Source organism: Salmo trutta, chromosome 16 (assembly GCF_901001165.1).
Source record: "Salmo trutta chromosome 16, fSalTru1.1, whole genome shotgun sequence".
NCBI classification, from domain to species: domain Eukaryota; kingdom Metazoa; phylum Chordata; class Actinopteri; order Salmoniformes; family Salmonidae; genus Salmo; species Salmo trutta.
In genome coordinates this window covers 149,951-174,268 of record NC_042972.1, presented here as the reverse complement: position 1 = coordinate 174,268, position 24,318 = coordinate 149,951, and the positions used below count along the sequence as shown (strand labels likewise).

Here is a 24,318-nt window from a genome sequence, read left to right as displayed (position 1 = left end):
CCGTTTTGCTCTACGACCCCACAAGAGTCATGGGACTCTTATGAAGGTAACTCGGTACCAGTTTTAAAAAATGAATAGAAGTATGGAGGTAGTTTTGCGTCAACAAAAAAAAGGGTTAAATATGTGTCCAAAAAACAAAAATATTTCCTGTGCTTTCTTATATCTCCTAGATATAGGACACACTCCAAAACCTTAGTCCTTATGGGGGACTGTCTGTTTTGTGATTTCTGAATGTGTTATTCAATGCGTTTCTATTGGCTATAGTAGTAGATGCTAAATTCAATGTTCTATCAATTTTTATTTATTTACTATACAGGGGTCCTAAAATCCCAAATCAAATTTTCAAATGATCCATGGTATGACCATCTTAAAAAATACTTGGAGGTTAATAAATATCTTAAAAATGTACTTTACTGCTGCTCCCTCACTCGGATCAGCCCTGGCCTGGATCTGAACTGGATCTGGCCTGGATCTGGCCAGGTCTATATGGAACGGGTCTAGTTGATCTCGGGTCCGTTCGGAAGGGGTCTCAATATTTCAACATTTAAACTAATTTATGCATACTGGTTCCAGACAGGAAAGCCCCAGATACATTTTTGGGACGGGTCCAACTTTTTGGACCCGTGAAGGCCTCTACATTCAGGACTTCTATATCAGGTGGTGTCAAAGGAAGGCCCTACAAATTGTCAAAGACTCCAGCCACCCAAGCCATAGACTGTTCTCTCTGCTACTGCACGGCAAGCAGTACAAACACACCAAGTCTGGAACCAACAGGACCCTGAACAGCTTCTACCCCAAATCCATAAGACTGATGAATAGTTAGTCTGGGTAGCTATTGGTTAACTATTTAACTATCTGCATTGATCCTTTTTGCACTAACTTTGACTTATTTAAAACATTTTGTCACTCTTATCCAGAGTGACTTACAGGAGCAATTAGGGTTAAGTACCTTGCTCAAGGGCACAGACAGGTTTTTCACCTAGTCGGCTCAGAGATTCAAAGAAGTGACCTTTCGGTTACTACCTCAATGCTCTTAACCACTACGCTACCTGCTACGCGACCTGCCGCCCATAAGCTGCTGGTACGGTTTCCTATCTGTCACTTTATTCCTAGTTAGATGTACACATCTACCTCAATTACCTCATACCCCTGCACATCGATACTGGTACCCCATGTATATAGCCAGCGTCCCAACGCGGTTAAGCCAAAACCAGGCCCCGTTATTCAGAGGGGCGTTCTACTATGCTCCCATTGGCTAGCTAGCGTTGTCTCACTCTCAGGTGATCAGCGCAGAGACGGTGACCTTCCAAGGTAAGGATGGAAAGTGTAATTTAACAGTTAGCTGCCTACAGTAATGCAGGCCAATTATCATCATGTTTGGTAACATTTGCCCATGTATTCATTTTCAGAGTTTCAATGAGTTGTAAAAATGTCTCAGAGAACGCTGCTGAATTCCCTGTATTGAAGGTCAGCTAAGTTAACCTAGGCTACTTAACGTTACTAGGTCGGTATTTAAAGTTGTTATATTATCATTAGTAGTCTATTATCTATTATCATATTTTCTCATATTTATTAGCTAATCATTCAGTCGAATACGCTACAGCCATTGAATCTGTCTTTGAGCGTTAAGGGAGGTTAATGGCTAGCTCGGTCCACAACATTATGTTAGATTTTTCAGTCTTGAAATACAAGGGCAAATATTATTCAATCAGTGACTGAAATTTCACGCTACTTGATATTCACTTCCGGACTTGGAGAACGCTCAAAGCGTTGTAGAATGCGTCTCTGAATAACGGAGCGTGGTTTTGGCTTAACTGCATTGGGAAAAAGATTCATATAGCCAAGTTATCGTTACTCATTGTGTATTTATTCCTCATGTTATCTTTCTATAATGTTTCTCTCTGCATTGTTGGAAAGGGCCCATAAGTAAGCATTTCACTGTTAGTCTACACCTGTTGTTTACGAAGAATGTGACAAATAAAATTTGATTTGACTGTGAGGCCATGTTGTCTTTCTACACTAGAACACTGGGAATTACCCAGGTCTCCTTTAGAAACCATCACTTTACACACAGAGCTAATTGATTAAAACAAGACAAATTATATCATATTTTTAATCATAATCTGAATTTTTACTTTCACTTCAATCAAACAGAAAAATGTCTGTTATAAAGCATGTTCAAAAACAAATGTTTATTGATACATTCACATGTTAAGTAACAACACTAAATTCCACTGAAAACCAATCATTGAAATGGATGGAATGCCTTCAGAAAGTATTCATACCCCTTAACTTATTCCATATTTTGTGTTCGCCTGAATTCAATAATTATTTTCTTACCCATCTACACACAATACCCCATAGTGGCAAAGTGAAAACATGTTTAGACATTTTTGCCAATTTCTTGAAAATAAAATACTGAAATCTAATTTACCTAAGTATTCAGCTCCCTGTGTCAATCAATACATATGAAAATGAAATTCTGAAATCTCATTTACATAACTATTTAGCTCCCTGACTCAACACGTTAGAATCACCATTGGCAGTGATTACAGCAGTGAGTCTTTCTGGGTAAGTCTAAGAGCTTTGCACACCTGGATAGCACGATATTTGCACAATATTCTTCTTAGAATTCTTCAAGCTGTGTCAAGTTTATTGTTGATCATTGCTAGATAGCCATTTTCAAGTCTTGCCATAGATTGTCAAGCTGATTTAAAACAAAACTAACTAGGCCACTCAAGAATATTCAATGTCGTCTTGGTAAACAACTCCAGTGTATATTTGTCTTTTTTAGGTTATTGTCCTGCTGAAAGGTGAATTTGTCTCTCAGTATGTGTTAGAAAGCAGACTGAGCCAGGTTTTCCTCTAGGATGCAGGCTGAGCCAGGTTTTCCTCTAGGATGCAGGCTGAGCCAGGTTTTCCTCTAGGATGCAGGCTGAGCCAGGTTTTCCTCTAGGATGCAGGCTGATCCAGGTTTTCCTCTAGGATGCAGGCTGATCCAGGTTTTCCTCTAGGATGCAGGCTGATCCAGGTTTTCCTCTAGGATGCAGACTGATCCAGGTTTTCCTCTAGGATGCAGGCTGATCCAGGTTTTCCTCTACGATGCAGGCTGATCCAGGTTTTCCTCTAGGATGCAGGCTGATCCAGGTTTTCCTCTTGGATGCAGACTGAGCCAGGTTTTCCTCTAGGATGCAGACTGAGCCAGGTTTTCCTCTAGGATGCAGACTGAGCCAGGTTTTCCTCTAGGATGCAGACTGAGCCAGGTTTTCCTCTAGGATGCAGACTGAGCCAGGTTTTCCTCTAGGATGCAGACTGAGCCAGGTTTTCCTCTAGGATGCAGACTGAGCCAGGTTTTCCTCTAGGATGCAGACTGAGCCAGGTTTTCCTCTAGGATGCAGGCTGAGCCAGGTTTTCCTCTAGGATGTTGCCTGTACTTACCTCTATTGTTTCTTTTTTTCCCTAGAAAACTCCCTGGTCCTTGCCGATGGCAAGCATACCTCTTAACATGATGCAGACACTACCATGCGTGAACATATGAAGAGTAGTACTCCGTGATGTGTTGGACTTGTCCCAAACAGACATTAAACCATTTTAAAATCACCATTGGCCTCATGGTGAAATCCCTGAGCGGTTTCCTTCTTCTCCGGCAACTGAGTTAGGAAGGACGCCTTTATCTTTGTAGTGACTGGGTGTATTGATACACGATCCAAAGTGTATTTAATAACTTCACCATGCTCAAAGGGATATTCAATGTCTGTTTTTTTATTTATTTTTTATTACACATCTACCAATAAGCGCCCTTCTTTGCGAGGCACTGAAAAACCTCCCTGGTTTTTAGTGGTTGAATCTGTACTTGAAATTCACTGCTCGACTGAGGGACCTTACAGATAATTGTATGTGATGACGTAGTCATTCAAAAATCATGTTAAACACTATTATTGCACACAGAGTCCATGCAACTTATGTGACTTGTTAAGCAAAATGTGTACTTCTGAAACGATATAGGATCGCCAAAACAAAGAGGTTAAATACTTACTGACTCAAAACATTTCAGTTTACATTTTTATAAAAAAATATATTTCCACTTTGACATTATGGGGCATTGTGTTAAGGCCAGGGACACAAAATTGAAATGTTATCCATTTTAAGTTCAGGCTGTAACAACAAAATGTGGAACAAGTCAAAGGGTGTGAATACTTTCTGAAGGTGCTGTATATTTACACAGCAGACAAAAAAAAATAAGTCATATGTCGTCCGTCTCTGTCCGCTCTCGTGATGATATCCATCTGCTTAAAATAATCTCCTAAAGAACAACAGATTAGAAAGAAAGAGGTTAGAGAGATGACAGGTAGAGGGGAAAGAACAGAGAAAGGGTTAACAGAAAAAAGGGTTAGGCGGAAGTCGTACCTGAACTTTGACCCTGCAGAGACAGTCTGGAGAGGAGAGATGTTCCTCTGTCAGGTGAGATGGGTAGATGACGTAGCACAGCATCAAGTCCTAGAATACAACACACAGACAGGAATCATGCACAATGTATTGATCACATCTTTACTAATACCGCAGAAATCAGCATCCAAATCCATTGGATGTAGTGCTCAATGTTTCTTCAAATTATTTTCGGGACTGAGCAAATTTCAGATCTGCTGAGCGCAAACTTGAACGTTGTGAAAATTCTGTGCAACTTCCAGCGTGTGTTTACTGTAAACACTAAGGCTGTACCCGCTTTAAGTTACAGTTTTAACAGAGGCCAAGTAGGCTACTGTGGCTATTGATCATAATGTAGGCCTACCAGAGTGGTCTACCATAAAAAACAACGGAGAAAATGCATCCCATAACATCTCGCTTTGATCTCAAACAAGCGCATCCACTCATGACCGCCTATGCTGTAAACACAGTCCAGTTCAAAGTAAATGGCACAGATCCATATATGGCAATAGTTTATTTGCATATAGGCCTACTGCAGCTCTGATTGGTTATGCCGCACTGGTCTGTGTAGGGGCTGAGTAGTGCATGTCAATGCAATAGAATCCTACACCTATACGTTCTGCCTACAACAAGATCTCTTGCATAGTTCATTTTGGTATCTAATATTGTGTTGATTCTATTACAATTGCCAAAGAAAAAGGAAACATTGATAGTGTTAACATGGAAAACTCTAGAACAGTGGTCACCAACCTTTTCTGAGTCAAGATCACTGAGTCAAAAATGCAAGCCGAGATCTACCACTCAGACTTAAATAACGTAAGCCTACGCAACATTAACCTATCAATGAGGTTTGTGCAGTAGGCTGTAGGCCCAATATATTAGCTTTGCTTGAATAGCCCTGCCAATGCATGGTTGTTCAGGCCATTTAAAAAATATATATATTTCAAAATTGGAGGTGATCACACTGGTAATAGATCAGTTGTTGTATTACTTGTGAGGCACAGCTGAGTGAGCATACATGTAAATCATTTGCTTTTTATTTTACTGGGCTGATGGTGCCTGCATCTCTGTCAGCGGAGGGAGAGAGCAGCAGATGAGGGTCCGCCTCAACATCCCTCCGCTCTCCCTTTCCTCCACTGACAAAAAAGGAATGGCGAAACAAGTCGCACCGCATTACTTCTGCCACATGCACAAATTCATGTTGTTACTCCTATGGACAGAGAAATGACTTCAATGCGCGCTTTGAGGCAAGCAACACTGAAGCATGCTTGAGAGCACCAGCTGTTCCGGATGACTGTGTGATCACGCTCTCCGTAGCCGATGAAAGTAAGACATTTAAACAGGTCAACATTCACAAAGCCGCAGGAGTAGACGGATTACCAGGATGTGTACTCAGAGCATGCGCTGACCAACTGGCAAGTGTCTTCCCTGACTTTTTCAACCTCTCCCTGACCCAGTTTCTAATACCTTCATGTTTCAAGCAGACCACCATAGTCCCTGTGCCCAAGAACACCAAGGTAACCTGCTTAAATGACTGCAGCCATGAAGTGCTTGGAAAGGTTGGCTCACATTAACACCACCATCCCAGAAACTCTAGAACCACTCCAATTTGCATACCGCCCCAACAGATCCACAGATGACGCAATCTCAATAGCACTCCACACTGACATTTCCCACCTGGACAAAAGGAACACCTACGTGAGAATGCTGTTCATTGACTACAGCTCAGCATTCAACACCATAGAGCCCACAAAGCTCACGGGCTGCCCCCAGGTAGTATGGGTAGGTAACAACACATCTGCCACGCTGACCCCCAACACTGGGGCCCCTCAAGGGTGCGTGCTTAGTCTCCTCCTGTATTCCCTGTTCACCCACGACTGCATGGCCAAGCCCGACTCCAACACCATCATTAAGTTTACAGATGAGACAGCCTATAGGGAGGTCAGAGACCTGGCATTGTCAAATCAAAGTTTATTTGTCACGTGCGCTGAATACAACAGGTGTAGATCTTACAGTGAAATGCTTACTTACAGGCTCTAACCAATAGTGCAAAAAAGGTATTAGGTGAACAATAGGTAAGTAAAGAAATAAAACAACAGTTAAAAGACAGTCTATATACAGTAGAGAGGCTATATACAGTAGAGAGGCTATATACAGTAGTGAGGCTATAAAAGTAGCGAGGCTACATACAGACACCGGTTAGTCAGGCTGATTGAGGTAGTATGTACATGTAAATATGGTTAAAGTGACTATGCATATATGATGAACAGAGAGTAGCAGTAGCGTAAAAGAGGGGTTGGCGGGTGGTGGGACACAATGCAGATAGCCCGGTTAGCCAATGTGCGGGAGCACTGGTTGGTCGGGCCAATTGAGGTAGTATGTACATGAATGTATAGTTAAAGTGACTATGCATATATGATAAACAGATAGCAGCAGCGTAAAAAGAGGGGTTGGGGGCACACAATGCAAATAGTCCGGGTTAGAGGTCGACCGATTATGATTTTTCAACGCCGATACTGGTTATTGGAGGACCAAAAAAGCCGATACCGATTAATTGGCCGATTTTTTAAATTTATTTATAATAATGACAATTACAACAATACTGAATGAACCCTTATTTTAACTTAATATAATACATCAATAAAATCAATTTAGCCTCAAATAAATAATGAAACATGTTCAATTTGGTTTAAATAATGCAAAAACACAGTGTTGGAGAAGAAAGTAAAAGTGCAATATGTGTCATGTAAAAACGTTTAAGTTCCTTGCTCAGAACATGAGAACATATGAAAGCTGGTGGTTCCTTTTAACATGAGTCTTCAATATTCCCAGGTAAGAAGTTTTAGGTTGTAGTTATTATAGGAATTATAGGACTATTTCTCTCTATACAATTTGTATTTCATATACCTTTGACTATTGGATGTTCTTATAGGCACTTTAGTATTGCCAGTGTAACAGTATAGCTTCCATCCCTCTCGTCACTCCTACTTGGGCTCGAACCAGGAACACATCGACAACAGCCACCCTCGAAGCAGCGTTACACATGTAGAGGAAGGGGAACAACTACTCCAAGTCTCATAGCGAGTGACGTTTGAAACGCTATTAGCGCGCACCCGGCTAACTAGCTAGCCATTTCATATCGATTACACCAGCCTAATCTTGGGAGTTGATAGGCTTGAAGTCATAAACAGCGCAATGCATTGCGAAGAGCTTCTGGCAAAACACACGAAAGTGCTATTTTGAATGAATGCTTACGAGCCTGCTGCTGCCTACCATCGCTCAGTCAGACTGCTCTATCAAATCATAGACTTAATTATAACATAATAACACACAGAAATACGAGCCTTAGGTCATTAATATGGTCGAATCCGGAAACTATCACGTTTATTCTTTCAGTGAAATACGGAACCGTTCCGTATTTAACCTAACGGGTGGCATCCATAAGTCTAAATGTTCCTGTTACATTGTGTGGTGGATGAACCAGAATTAGTTGGGTAACATAGATAATTAAGATGTTTTATTAGTATAATATGCTTATGTGAGATACTTGTCATTAGAAAGTGTCCTTTGGACTCTGGTGTCTTTCAGTTGCACGTTTCCCTCAGCTGGGGCTCAGTCACTTGGGGCCCAGAGAGGGGAGAGGTCAGACTTGTTTTTTACATGTCTCTGTTGCTATGCAGAATATCAGACAGGGAGGACAGAATGAAATATTGTCTTCATATGTGAGTGTCTTTACCTATTCTTAAACCATGTGAAGGGATGGCGTGATTAATGGGTAACCAATTATTTGTCTCCACAATGTCTGTGCGCAGGTCACTCCCCTCAGTGAGCTTGTCCAGGAGTGGGAACAAGAGGTGTCTTACTGAGGATGGGCCTCTGAGATAGCACTGACAAAGGAGATTTATGATGTATTTTGATAAGAACGCCTAAAAAGCATTCCAGAGGACATGAGCTAATGGTTCTGTTCTATACCGTACCAGGGAGGGACGGTTCTAGGGAGACCAGACACCGGTCTATATAATGAACACTGTTGAGATAGCAGTTGCTGTCTGCTGTGCTTTATAGATATCTTTTCATACAAAACTTAACCTTTGTGAACTGTTCCTAAGATTTGTGGTTCGTCAATGTACGTTGAAGGGGTGGTTCTTGGGTATAAAATATCTCAGTAGCCATTGTGTTAAAACCTTCCTGGTTCATTCGAGAGAGTGCATTATTGAAGGTCAAAGTACTTTTGCAAAAGTATCTTAAGTATTAAAGATGTAGTTTAACTCAGACTGGTGTGTTTGTAACTCTCCTCATTTGGTAATGCAGAAATTAGCCACCACAATTGCACAACCTTCAATGTTATGTCATAATTAATTTGTAAGTCGCTCTGGTTAAGAGCGACTTAAGAACTCATGAACTGGCAAATCTGGTGCAGTTCATGAGGAGGAGATGCACTGCAGTACTTAATGCAGCTGGTGACCACACCAGAAACTGACTTACTTTTGATTTCAACCCCCCCCTTTGTTCAGGGACACATTATTCAATTTCTGTTAGTCACATGTCTGTGGAACTTGTTCAGTTTATGTCTCAGTTGTTGAATCTTGTTACGTTCATACAAATATTTACACACGTTAACCTTTATTTACACATGTTAACCTAAGTTTACATACACTAAGTTGACTGTGTCTTTAAACAGCTTGGAAAATTCCAGAAAATTATGTCATGGCTTTAGAAGCTTCTGATAGGCTAATTGACATCAGTTGAGTCAATTGGAGGTGTACCTATGGATGTACTTCAAGGCCTACCATCAAACTCCGTGCCTCTTTGCTTGACATCATGGGAAAATCAAAAGAAATCAGCCAAGACCTCAGAAAAAAATTGCAGACCTCCACAAGTCTGGTTCATCCTTGGGAGTAATTTCCAAACGCCTGAAGGTACCACATTCATCCGTACAAACAATAGTACGCAAGTATAAACACCATGGGACCACGCAGCCGTCATACCGCTCAGGAAGGAGCCGCGTTCTGTCTCCTAGAGATGAACGTACTTTGGTGCGAAAAGTGCAAATCAATCCCAGAACAACATAAGACTATATACTATACATTACATATAGTAACTACTACATAGACTATATACTACACAATACATATACATATTACATTGACTACATCCTACACACTCCGTATACTTACAATAATATATACTACACAGTACATAGACTACATGAAATTTCAATCAAATGTATTTATAGAGCCCTTCTTACATCAGCTGATGTCACAAAGTGATCTACAGAAACCCAGAATAAAACCTCAAACAGCAAGCAATGCAGGTGTAGAAGTACGGTGGATAGGAAAAACTCCCTAGAAAGGCCAAAACCTAGGAAGAAACCTAGAGAAGAACCAGGCTATGAGGGGTGGCCAGTCCTCTTCTGGCTGTGCCGGGTGGAGATAACAGAACATGGCCAAGATGTTCAAATGTTCACAGATGACCAGCAGGGTCAAATAATAATAATCACAGTGGTTTTCGAGGGTGCAACAGGTCAGTACCTCAGGACCTAACATCCCACACACTCCATATACTTACCATAATACATACACACTACACACAGCATATACTAACTACTGCATAGACTATATACTACACATTACATATATATACACACCACATACACTACATATACTAACTACTACATAGACTACATAATGCACACTCCATATACGTACCATAATATATACACTACACACTGCATATACTAACTATAATACAACTCCATATTAGAAAGGTTTTCTTAATGTTTTGTTCACTCAGTGTATTTCTACATCTTATTTCTATGTACAACACTGTCAGAGGTATCTGTCAGGTGAAATGGGTAGATACAGCATCAACTCCTGGAATACCATACGGTTGATTTATAGTTACTTTGTATATGTTATTGTGGAGAACATATTTTTGTATTAAGGGAAGATACCGCCATGAATATGCCCCAAGGCTAGGTAGGGGTGTATACAAATAATTAAATTAGAAATAACATTGTAATTCTATGGTGGGCTGGACCCAGGTAGTAAGGTGAAGGTGTGTTACCTTGGAAACGTTGCCGGTAATCCTACTGAGAGCAGCCAGAGACCTCCAGCTGAACGGACGGAGAGCCCCTCCCCTACATGGCTGGTCTACCTTCTCCACCACCACAGAATAACTAGAGGGAGATAAATATTTCACATAAACACTATTTAAACAATTACTGGATCTCAATGGAAATGTTAATGTACTGTAATTCATACAAACCTTGCATGGTAGAAAGGTGGTCCTTTTCGGTAAAGCACTGCATGGAAGAGAAAATACAGTACAAGACAATAAGACTAAGAATTATCATAGCATCTCACATCTGAGTGTCTAGTGTTTTATAGCTGGAGGATCACAGTCAACCCATTCAGCTAACAGTGCAACAAGGTCTATACTGCAAACATTCAGATTCAACCCATTAAACTAACAGAGAAACTGTACCGCCAGTCAACCCATTAAACTAACAGAGAAACTGTACCGCCAGTCAACCCATTAAACTAACAGAGAAACTGTACCGCCAGTCAACCCATTAAACTAACAGAGAAACTGTACCGCCAGTCAACCCATTAAACTAACAGAGAAACTGTACCACCAGTCAACCCATTACAAAAAAGAGAGATCATGAGCAGATGAGCCACTTAATTTTTCAGCATGTTTTACAAAAAGATAGATTTAGAGTTGGATAAACTTGGATAAAATCTAATTTTATTTGTCACATACACATGTTTAGCAGATGTTATTTCGGGTGTAGCGAAATGCATGTAGGACATACATACAGGATTCTTATTCCCAAGGACTATAGAGCAAATGCTCTGGCAAACCAACAACCAGCAAAAGAAACAGAAACCTGAACCTACCATCCAACCTGGAACTGAGTGAGTCATATTTAGTCTGAAGCTACTTTTAAAGCCAAGAAGAAAAAGACATCACAATAATCTATTTTAATTTAAAAGGACTGGATACTAAATTAAGGCTACCAAGCTTACTAGGACAGAACAGATCCAGATACAACTTCAATTAGCACTGTGGTGTGAAGTAAGAGGTGTCAAAGCCCTTGAGCCCAACAATTGCAGGAGAGTTGCAGGAAGCTCCATGGCTTCCCCCTGTGCAGAGGTTATCACAATATAGTACCCCTTGGATGAAATTTTTTTAATAAAAAATGAGAAGGCACAGAGACACTTTTTTGTAGAGGTGGCCACCCGGCCAAACTGAACAATCGGGGGAGAAGGGCCTTGGTCAGGGAGGTGGCCAATAACACGATGGCCACTCTGACAGAGCTGCAGAGCTCCAGAGTTTCTCTGTGGAGATGGGAGAACCTTCCAGAAGGACAACCATGTCTGCAGCACTCCACCAATCAGGACTTTATGGTTGAGTGGACAGTCAGAAGCCACTCCTCAATAAAAGGCACGACAGCCCGCTTGGAGTTTGCCAAAAGGCACCTAAAGGACTCTGACCATAAGAAACAAGATTCTCTGGTCTGAAGAAACCAAGATTGAACTCTTTGGCCTGAATGCCAAGTGTCACGTCTAGAGAAAAGCTGGCACCATCCCTATGGTGAAGAATGGTAGTGGCAGCATCATGCTGTAGGGATGTTTTCAGTGGCAGGGAATGGGAGACTAGTCAGAATCGAGGGAAAGATGAACGGAGCAAAGTACAGAGAGATTCTTGATGAAAACCTGCTCCAGAGGGCTCAGGACCTCAGACTGGGGCAAAGATTGTAACATTCTCTGTTTCACGGAAACATGGCTCACTCGGGATACGTTAGAGTCGGTACAGCCGCCTGTTTTTTTCACGCATCGCGCCGTCAGAAACAAACATCTATCTGGTAAGAAGAAGAAGGGGGTGTATGCCTTATGATGAACGAGTTGTGGTGTGATCATAACAACATACAGGAACTCAAGTCCTTTTGTTCAGCTGACCTAGAATTCCTTACAATCAAATGCCGATTGCATTATCTACCAAGAGAATTCTCTTCGATTATAATCACAGTCGTGTATATCCCCCCCAAGCAGACACCTCGACAGCCCTGAAAGAACTTCATTGGACTCTATGTAAACTGGAAACCACACATCCTGAGGCTGCATTTATTGTAGCTGGGGATTTTAACAAGACTAATCTGAAAACAAGGCTCCCTACATTTTATCAGCATATCGAATGCGCGACCCGGGCTGGCAAAATTCTGGATCATCGCTACTCTAACTTCCGCGACGCATACAAAGCCCTACCTCGCCCTCCTTTCGGCAAATCTGACCACGACTCCATTTTGTTACTCCCAGCCTATAGACAGAAACTAAAACAGGAAACGCCCATGCTCAGGTCTGTTCAACGCTGGTCCGACCAATCGGATTCCACGCTTCAAGACTGCTTCGATCACGTGGACTGGGATATGTTCCGCATAGCGTCGAACAACATTGATGTACACGCTGATTCGGTGAGCGAGTTTATTAGCAAGTGCATCGGTGATGTTGTACCCACGGCGACAATTAAAACCTTCCCCAACCAGAAACCGTGGATTGATGGCAGCATTCGCGCAAAACTGAAAGCGCGAACCACTGCTTTCAATCAGGGCAAGGCGACCGAAAACATGACCGAACACAAACAGTGTAGCTATTCCCTCCGCAAGGCAATCAAATAAGCTAAGCGTCAGTATAGAGACAAAGTGGAGTTGCAATTCAACGGCTCAGACACGAGAGGTATGTGGCAGGGTCTACAGCCAATGACGGACTACAAAAAGAAAACCAGCCCCGTCGCGGACACCGACGTCTTGCTCCCAGACAAACTAAACAAATTCTTTGCTCGCTTTGAGGACAATACAGTGCCACTGACAAAGCCCGCTACCAAAACCTGCTGACTCTCTTTCACCGCAGCCAACGTGAGTAAAACATTTAAACGTGTTAACCCTCGCAAGGCTGCCGGCCCAGACGGCATCCCTAGCCGCGTCCTCAGAGCATGCGCAGACCAGCTGGCTGGCTGGTGTTTACGGACATATTCAATCAATCCCTATCCCAGTCTGCTGTTCCCACATGCTTCAAGAGGGCCACCAATGTTCCTGTTCCCAAGAAAGCTAAGATAACTGAGCTAAACGACTATCGCCCCGTAGCACTCACCTCCGTCATCATGAAGTGCTTTGAGAGACTAGTCACCTCCACCCTACCTGACACCCTAGACCCACTCCAATTTGCTTACCGCCCCAATAGGTCCACAGACAATGCAATCACACTGCCCTAACCCATCTGGACAAGAGGAATACCTATGTAAGAATGCTGTTCATCGACTACAGCTCAGCATTTAACACCATAGTACCCTCCAAACTCGTCATTAACCTCGAGACCCTGGGTCTCGACCCCGCCCTGTGCAACTGGGTCCTGGACTTTCTGACGGGATGCCCCCAGGTGGTGAGGGTAGGAAACAACATCTCCACCCCGCTGATCCTCAACACTGGGGCCCCACAAGGGTGCGTTCTCAGCCCTCTCCTGTACTCCCTGTTCACCCATGACTGTGTGGCCATGCACGCCTCCAACTCAGTCATCAAGTTTGCAGATGACACTACAGTGGTAGGCTTGATTACCAACAACGACGAGACGGCCTACAGGGAGGAGGTGAGGGACTTCGGAGTGTGGTGTCAGGAAAATAACCTCACACTAAACGTCAACAAAACAAAGGAGATGAACTTCAGGGACTTCAGGAAACAGCAGAGGGAGCACCCCCATATCCACATCGACGGGACTGTAGTGGAGAAGGTGGAAAGTTAAGTTCCTCGGCATACACATCACGGACAAACTGAAATGGTCCACCCACACAGACAGCATGGTGAAGAAGGCGCAACAGCGCCTCTTCAACCTCAGGAGGCTGAAGAAATTTGGCTTGTCACCAAAAACACTCACAAAGCTTTACAGATAAACAATCGCGAGCATCCTGTCGGGCTGTATCACCGCTTGGTACGGCAACTGCTCCGCCCACAACCGTAAGGCTCTCCAGAGGGTAGTGAGGTCTGCACAACGCATCACTGGGGGCAAACTACCTGCCCTCCAGGACACCTACACCACCCGATGTCACAGGAAGGCCAAAAAGATCAAGGACAACAACCACCCGAGCCACTGCCTGTTCACCCCGCTATCATCCAGAAGGCGAGGTCAGTAGAGGTGCATCAAAGCTGGGTCCGAGAGACTGAAAAACAGCTTCTATCTCAAGGCCATCAGACTGTTAAACAGCCATCACTAACATTGAGTGGCTGCTGCCAACATACTGACTCAAATCTCTAGCTACTTTAATAATAAAAAATTGGATGTAATAAATGTATCACGAGTCACTTTAAACAATGCCACTTCATATAATGTTTACATACATTACTCATCTCATATACTGTACTCTATACCATCTACTGCATCTTGCCTATGCCGTTCAGCCATCGCTCATCCATATATTTATATGTACACATTCTTATTCATTCCTTTACACTTGTGTGTATAAGGTAGTTGTTGTGAAATTGTTAGATTACTTGTTAGATATTACTGCATGGTCGGAACTAGAAGCACAAGCATTTCTCTACACTCGCATTAACATCTGCATGTTACCAATAAAATTTGATTTGAAGTTCACCTTAAATCAAATTTTCTTTGTCACATACACGTGTTTAGCACGTTTTTGCGTGTGTTGCGAAATGCTTGTGCTTCTAGTTCCTGACAGTGTAGCAGTATTGAACAAGTTATATCTAACAATTTCACAACAAATACCTAATACACACAAATCTAAGTTTAAAAAATTAAGAATATATAAATATATGGATGAGCAATGTCAGAGTGGCATAGACTGAGATACAATTGATATGAGATGAGTGGTGCATGATATGTAAACATTATTAAAGTGACTGGTGTTCCATTTATTAAAGTGGCCAATGATTTCAAGTCTATGTACAGTCGTGGCGAAAAGTTTTGAGAATGACACAAATATATATTTTCACAAAGTTTGCTGCCTCAGTGTCTTTAGATATTTTTGTCAGATGTTACTATGGAATACTGAAGTATAATTACAAGCATTTCATAAGTATCAAAGGCTTTTATTGACAATTACATGAATTTGATGCAAAGAGTCAATATTTGCAGTGTTGACCCTTCTTTTTCAAGACCTCTGCAATCCGCCCTGGCATGCTGTCAATTAACTTCTGGGCCACATCCTGACTGATGGCAGCCCATTCTTGCATAATCAATGCTTGGAGTTTGTCAGAATTTGTGGGTTTTTGGTTGTCCACCCGCCTCTTGAGGATTGACCACAAGTTCTCAATGGAATTAAGATCTGGGCAGTTTCCTGGCTATGGACCCAAAATATCGATGTTTTGTTCCCCGAGCCACTTAGTTATCACTTTTTCCTTATGGCAAGTTGCTCCATCATGCTGGAAAAGGCATTGTTCGTCACCAAACTGTTCCTGGATGGTTGGGAGAAGTTGCTCTCGGAGGATGTGTTGGTACCATTCTTTATTCATGGCTGTGTTCTTAGGCAAAAGTGTGAGTGAGCCCACTCCCTTGGCTGAGAAGCAACCCCACACATGAATGGCCTCAGGATGCTTTACTGTTGGCATGACACAGGACTGATGGTAGCGCTCACCTTGTCTTCTCCGGACAAGCTTTTTTCTGGATGCCCCAAACAATCGGAAAGGGGATTCATCAGAGAAAATGACTTTACCCAAGTCCTCAGCAGTCCAATCCCTGTACCTTTTGCAGAATATCAGTCTGTTCCTGATGTTTTTCCTGGAGAGAAGTGGCTTCTTTGCTGCCCTTCTTGACACCAGGCCATCCTCCAAAAGTCTTCGCCTCACTGTGCGTGCAGATGCACTCACACCTGCCTGCTGCCATTCCTGAGCAAGCTCTGTACTGGTGGTGCCCCGATCCCGCAGCTGAATCAACTTTAGGAGACGGTCCTGGCGCTTGCTGGCCTTTCTTGGGTGCCCTGAAGCCTTCTTCATAACAATTGAACCGCTCTCCTTGAAGATCTTGATGATCCGATTAATGGTTGATTTAGGTGCAATCTTACTGGCAGCAATATCCTTGCCTGTGAAGCCCTTTTTGGGCAAAGCAATGATGACGGCACGTGTTTCCTTGCAGGTAACCATATTTGACAGAGGAAGAACAATGATTCCAAGCACCACCCTCCTTTTGAAGCTTCCAGTCTGTTATTCGAACTCAATCAGCATGACAGTGTGATCTCCAGCCTTGTCCTCGTCAACACTCACACCTGTGTTAAAACCTGTTATGGCTAGGGGGCAGTATTTTCACGGCCGGATAAAAAACGTACCCGATTTAATCTGATTATTACTCCTGCCCAGAAACTAGAATATGCATATAATTATTAGCTTTGGATAGAAAACACTCCAAAGTTTCTAAAACTGTTTGAATGGTATCTGTGAGTATAACAGAACTCATTTGGCAGGCCAAAACCTGAGAAGATTCTGTACAGGAAGTACCCTGTCTGACCATTTCTTGCCCTTCTTGATTATCTCTATCCATTACAGGGGATCTCGGCTATTACGTGACACTTCCTACGGCTCCCATGGGATCTCAGAAGGCGGCAAAAAGCTGAATCGTGGCTTTGCAGGCTCTGGCTGAAAAACATTAGCGCGTTTGGATAGTGGCCAGTAACAGTACTATGAGACTCAGGCTCGTGCACGAGGGGATAGCATGCTTTTATTTTCTCTCTCTTTGTACGTATACACGCTTTCCCGGTCGGAATATTATCGCTTTTTTACGAGAAAAATGGCATAAAAATTGATTTTAAACAGCGGTTGACATGCTTCGAAGTACGGTAATGAAATATTTAGAAATCTTTTGTCACGAAATGCGCCATGCTCGTGACCCTTATTTACACTTCGGATAGTGTCTTGAACGCACGAACAAAACGCCGCTGTTTGGATATAACTATGGATTATTTTGGACCAAACCAACATTTGTTATTGAAGTAGAAGTCCTGGGAGTGCATTCTGACGAAGAACACCAAAGGTAATCAAACTTTTCTAATAGTAAATCGGAGTTTGGTGAAGGATAAACTTGCTGGGTGTCTAAATAGCTAGCCCTGTGATGCCGGGCTATCTACGGAGAATATTGCAAAATGTGCTTTCACCGAAAAGCTATTTTAAAATCGGACATATCGAGTGCATAGAGGAGTTCTGTATCTATAATTCTTAAAATTATTTTTATGTTTTTTGTGAACGTTTATCGTGAGTAATTTAGTAAATTCACTGGAAGTTTGCGGGGGGTATGCTAGTTCTGAACGTCACATGCTAATGTAAAAAAGCTGGTTTTTGATATAAATATGAACTTGATTGAACAAAACATGCATGCATTGTATAACATAATGTCCTAGGGTTGTCATCTGATGAAGATCATCAAAGGTTAGTGCTGCATTTAGCTGTGGTTTTGTTTTTTGTGACATTAAATGCTAGCTTGAAAAATGGGTGTCTGATTATTTCTGGCTGGGTACTCTGCTGACATAATCTAATGTTTTGCTTTCGATGTAAAGCCTTTTTGAAATCGGACAGTGTGGTTAGATTAACGAGAGTCTTGTCTTTAAAATGCTGTAAAATAGTCATATGTTTGAAAAATGGAAGTTTTCGGATTTTAGAGGAGTTTGTATTTCGCGCCACGCCCATCACTGGATATTGGAGCAGGTGTTCCGCTAGCGGAACGTCTAGATGTAAGAGGTTAACTTCTTAGGGCTAGGGGGCAGTATTGACACGGCCGGATAAAAAAACGTACCCGATTTAATCTGGTTACTACTCCTGCCCAGTAACTAGAATATGCATATAATTATTGGCTTTGCTTAGAAAACACCCTAAAGTTTCTAAAACTGTTTGAATGGTGTCTGTGAGTATAACAGAACTCATTTGGCAGGCAAAAACCTGAGAAGGTTTCATGCAGGAAGTGGCCTGTCTGACAAGGTGTTGTTGTTCTTGCTTCTGTTTATTGAAGAGTCAGGATCTTAGCTGTAACGTGACACTTCCTACGGCTCCAATAGGCTCTCAGAGCCCGGGAAAAACCTGAACGATGACGAGGCAGCCTCTGGCTGAAACACATTATCGCCTTTGCCAAAGTGGCCCATCAGAGGACAAAGGGCTTAGGCTCGTGCCCGAGTCGACCCAGTGATATATTTTCTTTCGGCTGTTTACCTAATTGCAGATTCCCGGTCGGAATATTATCGCTTTTTTACGAGAAAAATTGCATAAAAATTTATTTTAAACAGCGGTTGACATGCTTCGAAGTACGGTAATGAAATATTTAGAAATCTTCTGTCACGAAATGCGCCGTGCGCACGACCGTTATTTACCATTGGGATAGTGTCTAGAACGCACGAACAAAACGTCGCTGTTGGAACATAACTATGGATTATTTTGGACCAAACCTACATTTGTTATTGAAGTAGAAGTCCTGGGAGTGCATTCTGACGAAGAACAGGAAAGGTAATCAAACTTTTCTAATAGAAAATCTGACTTTGGTGAAGGCTAAACATGGTGGGTGTCTAAATAGCTAGCCCTGTGATGCCGGGCTATCTACTTAGAATATTGCAAAATGTGCTTTCACCGAAAAGCTATTTTAAAATCGGACATATCGAGTGCATAGAGGAGTAATGTATCTATAATTCTTAAAATAATTGTTATGCTTTTTGTGAACGTTTATTGTGAGTAATTTAGTAAATTGTTAGTAAATTCATCGGAAGTTTGCGGGGGGTATGCTAGTTCTGAACGTCACATGCTAATGTCAAAAGCTGGTTTTTGATATAAATATGAACTTGATTGAACAAAACATGCATGTATTGTATAACATAATGTCCTAGGTGTGTCATCTGATGAAGATCATCAAAGGTTAGTGCTGCATTTAGCGGTCTTCTGGGTTTTTGTGACATATGCTAGCTTGAAAAATGGGTGTCTGATTATTTCTGGCTGGGTACTCTGCTGACATAATCTAATGTTTTGCTTTCGTTGTAAAGCCTTTTTGAAATCGGACAGTGTGGTTAGATTAGCGAGAGTCTTGTCTTTAAATAGCTGTAAAATAGTCATATGTTTGAGAAATTGAAGTAATAGCATTTCAAAAGGTATTTGAAAATCGCGCCACAGGATTCAACTGGCTGTTACGTAGGTGGGACGAATTCGTCCCGCCGGTCCTAGAGAGGTTAAACAGCGTTTGACATGCTTCGAAGTACGGTAATAGAATATTTTGAATTTTTTTGTCACGAAACACGTCGGGCGCGTCACCCTTCTTTACCCTTCGGATAGTATCTTGAACGCACAAACAAAACGCCGCTATTTGGATATAACTATGGATTATTTGGAACCAAACCAACATTTGTTATTGAAGTAGAAGTCCTGGGAATGCATTCTGACGAAGAACAGCAAAGGTAATCAAACTTTTCTAATAGTAAATCGGAGTTTGGTGAGTACCACACTTGGTGGGTGTCAAAATAGCTAGCCCGTGATGGCCGGGCTATCTACTCAGAATATTGCAAAATGTGCTTTCACCGAACGTTTATCGTGAGTAATTTAGTAAATTCACCGGAAGTGTTCGGTGGGAATGCTAGTCACATGCTAGTCACATGCTAATGTAAAAAGCTGGTTTTTGATATAAATATGAACTTGATTGAACAAAACATGCATGTATTGTATAACATAATGTCCTAGGATTGTCATCTGATGAAGATCATCAAAGGTTAGTGCTGCATTTAGCTGTGGTTTGGGTTTATGTGACATTATATGCTAGCTTGAAAAATGGGTGTCTGATTATTTCTGGCTGGGTACTCTGCTGACATAATCTAATGTTTTGTTTTCGTTGTAAAGGCTTTTTGAAATCGGACAGTGTGGTTAGATTAACGAGAGTCTTGTCTTTAAAATGCTGTAAAATAGTCATATGTTTGAGAAATTGAAGTAATAGCATTTCTAAGGTATTTGAATATCGCGCCACGGGATTACACTGGCTGTTGAGTAGGTGGCCCAGAGAGGTTAAGCTGGAGGCCCTGGGTCTCAACCCCGCCCTGTGCAATTGGGTCCTGGACTTCCTGACGGGACACCCCCAAGTGGTGAAGGTAGGAAACAACAGCTCCACTTCGCTGATCCTCAACACTGGGGCCCCACAAGGGCGCGTGCTCAGCCCCCTTCTGTACTCCATGTTCACCCATGACTGCGTGGCCATGCACGCCTCCAACTCAATCATCAAGTTTGCAGACGACAAGTAGGCTTGATTACCAACAACGATGAAACAGCCTACAGGGAGGAGGTGAGGGCTCTGAGAGTGCGGTGTCAGGAAATTAACCTCACACGCAATGTCAACAAAACAAAGGAGATGATCGTGGACTTCAGGAAACAGCAGAGGGAGCACCCGCCTGATCTATATTTACAGGACACCAGTGGAGAAGGTGGAAAGTTCCTCACCGATAAACTTAAATGTTCCACCCACACAGACAGTGTGGTGAAGAAGGTGCAACAGCGCCTCTTCAACCTCAGGAGGCTGAAAAAATTTGGTTTGTCACCTAAAATCCTCACAAACTTTTATAGATGCACAATTGAGAGCATCCTGTCGGGCTGTATCACCGTCTGGTAGGGCAACAACTGCAGGGCTCTCCAGAGGGTGGTGCGGTCTGCCCAACGCATCACTGGGGGCAAACTACCTGCCCTCCAAGACACCAATGTCAAAGGAAGGCCAAAAAGATAATCAAGGACAACATCCACCAAAGCCACTGCCTGTTCACCCCGCTATCATCCAGAAGGCGAGGTCAGTGCTGGTGCATCAGAAGGTGAGGTCAGTGCTGGTGCATTAAAGCTGGGAGCCGAGAGACTGAAAAACAGCTTCTATCTTAAGGCCATCAGACCGTTAAATAGCTATCACTAGCACAGAGAGACTGCAGCCTACAGTCGTGGCCAAAAGTTTTGAATGACACAAATATTAATTTTCATAAAGTTTGTATGATGGCAATTTGCATATACTCCAGAATGTTATGAAGAGTGATCAGATGAATTGCAATTAATTGCCAAGTCCCTCTTTGACATGCAAATGAACTGAATCCCCCAAAAAGATTTCCACTGCATTTCAGCTCTGCCACAAAAAGACCAGCTGACATCATATCAGTGACTCTCTCATTAATGAGCTTGGAGGGTACTATGGTATTGAATGCTGTGCTATTGTCAATGAAAAGCATTCTTACATAGGTATTGCTCTTGTCCAGAAGGGATAGGGCAATGTGCAGGCAATTGCATCGTCTCTGGACCTATTGGGGCAGTAAGCAAAGTGGGTCTAGGGTGATAGGTAAGGTGGAGGTGATATGATTCTTGGCTAGTCTCTCAAAGCACTTCATGATGATAGAAGTGAGTGCAATGGGGCGATAGTCATTTAGTTCAGTTACTTTTGCATTCTTGGGAACAGGGACGATGGTGGCTATCTTGAAGCATGTGGGGACAGCAGACTTGGATAGGGAGAGATTAAAAATGTCCGTAAACACACCAGCCAGCTGGTCTGTGCATGCTCTGAGGACGCGGCTAGAGATGCCGCCTGGGCCGGCAGCCTTGAGAGGGTTAACACGTTTAAATGTCTTACGTCGGCCACAGAGAAGGAGAGCCCACAGTCCTTGGTAGCGGGCCGTGTCGGTGGCACTGTTAAAAGAAAAATCTACCGTTTCCAGCTACAACAGTCATTTACAAGATTAACAATGTCTACACTGTATTTCTCATCAATTTGAGGGACAAAAAAAATGTGCTTTTCTTTCAAAAACTATGTCTAAGGGACACCAAACTTTTGAAAGGTAGTGTGAACACACACACACACACACACACACACACACTTGGCAAGGGCACTAGAACAGTCTACAATTAATGAATTATTAACTCACTGAGGTCAGTCCCGTACTTCACCCCAGGCTTGGGCACCCACCCCCTGCTGCGGAAGTAATGGTAGGCCATGTATGACGTCTCAAAGTGGGGCTGAACCGACCGGAACATCTCCCAGAGCTGGAGCACCGACAATGGCTCCTGAAGAGGAAGTCAGAATAAGCAAGACTCGCACTAAACAAACATGCACCATAACAGCAAAGGCTTTAGTTAATAAGACGTATATGTTTATAAGACTGTAGCTTCTTACCTCATTGTAGTAAACTGAAAGGCATCCTAATGCATAGACCAAGAAGAAAGCCTGAAAGAAGAAAATAAATGTTCAAAAGATCAGGAAAAAGAGGAGAAATACAGTGCAGTCTTAGAGGGAGGAGCCTATTCCTAACGTTTAAAATGGCATCTATCCCATTGATCAGTGGTCACGATTGCGTGAGCGACTGGTCTATCTCCAAGCCTTTCCTAGTTGATCGCCAAACATTTCTGTAAAAAGCCCAATGATAAAGCCTTGCATTCCTATTTTGTTTAGCTCTGTCTGGTAGCGGTAGGTGCACTTGATTCAGCTGACCAGCGCAGCGGGTAGTCAAAGTGTTCTGATTTTGAACCATTTCATGTGTCTGAAGGTACAAACTCCGCCTACCGGGCGGGCCTAGAGAGCAAATCAAGTGCACTTATAGGCCTAACTGTCACGTCCTGACCAGCAGAGGGAGTAGTTGTTTAGTATTTGGTCAGGACGTGGCAGAAGTTGTATGTAGTTTCTAGTTGTTCTGTTTCTGTGTTAGTCTGTGTGACTCCCGGATATCGGATATCGTTGTTCCTGATTGGGAGTCATATATTAGGTGTGTGTTTTTCTCTTGGGGTTGTGGGTTGTTTATTTTGCACTGCTGTAAGTATCTATATAGCCTGTAGAACTGTCGGTTTGTCCTTCGTTATTTTCTTGTTTTTCCGTGTTGTCATTATTTAATAAATTATGATGTTGAGCACGCAATCCGCTGCGCCTTGGTCTTCTCTACAGTACGACAACCGTTACACTAGCGCTAGCCTATCAAATAGCTCAGATCACCTGCAGCTTCCACGATCCCACAGCGAAGTTGATAGTCAACTACATCTCCTGATGTAATGGAGGTAATTGGTAACTTAAAGATATCAGCAGCAGGTCATGATGAGATTGGTGCCTCTTTGGTGAAATCAGTGTCTTCCTCGATTACTGAGCCTCTAACGTACAATGCATTCGGAAGGTATTTAGACCCCTTCCTTTTCTCCACATTTTGTTACGTTGCAGCCTTATTCTAAAATGGATTAAATCTATATTTTTTCCCGTCATCAATCTACACACAATACCCCATAATGACAAAGCAAAAACAGGTTTTTAGAAATGTTTGCAAATGTATTTAAAAAAAAACAGAAAAATCTTATTTGCATAAGTATATGGACCCTTAGCTATGAGCCTCGAAATTCAGCTCAGGTGCATTCTGTTTCCATTGACCATCCTTGAGATGTTTCTACAAATTGATTGGAGTCCACCTGTGGTAAATTCAACTGATTGGATATGATTTCTCTGACCGTGCATGTCAGAGAAAAACCAAGCCATGAGGTTGAAGGAATTGTCCGTACAGCTCTGAGACAGAATTGGGTCAAGGCACAGATCTGGGGAAGGGTAACAAGACATTTCTGCAGCATTGAAGCAAGAACACAGTGGCCTCCATCATTCTTAAAAGGAAGACGTTCGGAACCACCAAGACTCTGGCTAGAGCTGGCCGCCCGGGCAAACAGCAATCGGGGGAGAAGGGCCTTGGTCAGGGAGGTGACCAAGAACCCGATGGTCACTGACAGAGCTCCAGAGTTACTCTGGAGATGGGAGAACCTTCCAGAAGGACAACCATCTCTGCAGCACCAACAATCAGGCCTTTATGCTAGTGTGTCCAGACGGAAGCCACTCCTCAGCAAAAAAGCACATGACAGCCCGCTTGGAGTTTGCCAAAAGGCATCTAAAG

The 24,318-nt window shown here is 42.6% G+C and overlaps 1 protein-coding gene across 2 annotated transcripts in view; it reads right to left on the bottom strand.

Annotated features, from left to right (window-relative positions):
- Nucleotides 1-4,048: 4,048 nt before the first annotated feature.
- The window catches only part of tsen2 (TSEN2 tRNA splicing endonuclease subunit), a 29,342-nt gene continuing 9,072 nt past the window's right edge, over nucleotides 4,049-24,318 (bottom strand). For both annotated transcript variants that reach the window (XM_029692699.1, XM_029692700.1), the window contains exons 6-11: nucleotides 22,578-22,628; nucleotides 22,330-22,468; nucleotides 10,693-10,729; nucleotides 10,492-10,603; nucleotides 4,408-4,497; nucleotides 4,049-4,303 (exon numbers count right to left, since the gene is read on the bottom strand). In XM_029692699.1, coding sequence (XP_029548559.1) covers nucleotides 4,244-4,303; nucleotides 4,408-4,497; nucleotides 10,492-10,603; nucleotides 10,693-10,729; nucleotides 22,330-22,468; nucleotides 22,578-22,628 — 489 coding nt within the window. In that variant the 3' untranslated portion in view covers nucleotides 4,049-4,243. The remainder of the gene's footprint in view (nucleotides 4,304-4,407; nucleotides 4,498-10,491; nucleotides 10,604-10,692; nucleotides 10,730-22,329; nucleotides 22,469-22,577; nucleotides 22,629-24,318) is intronic.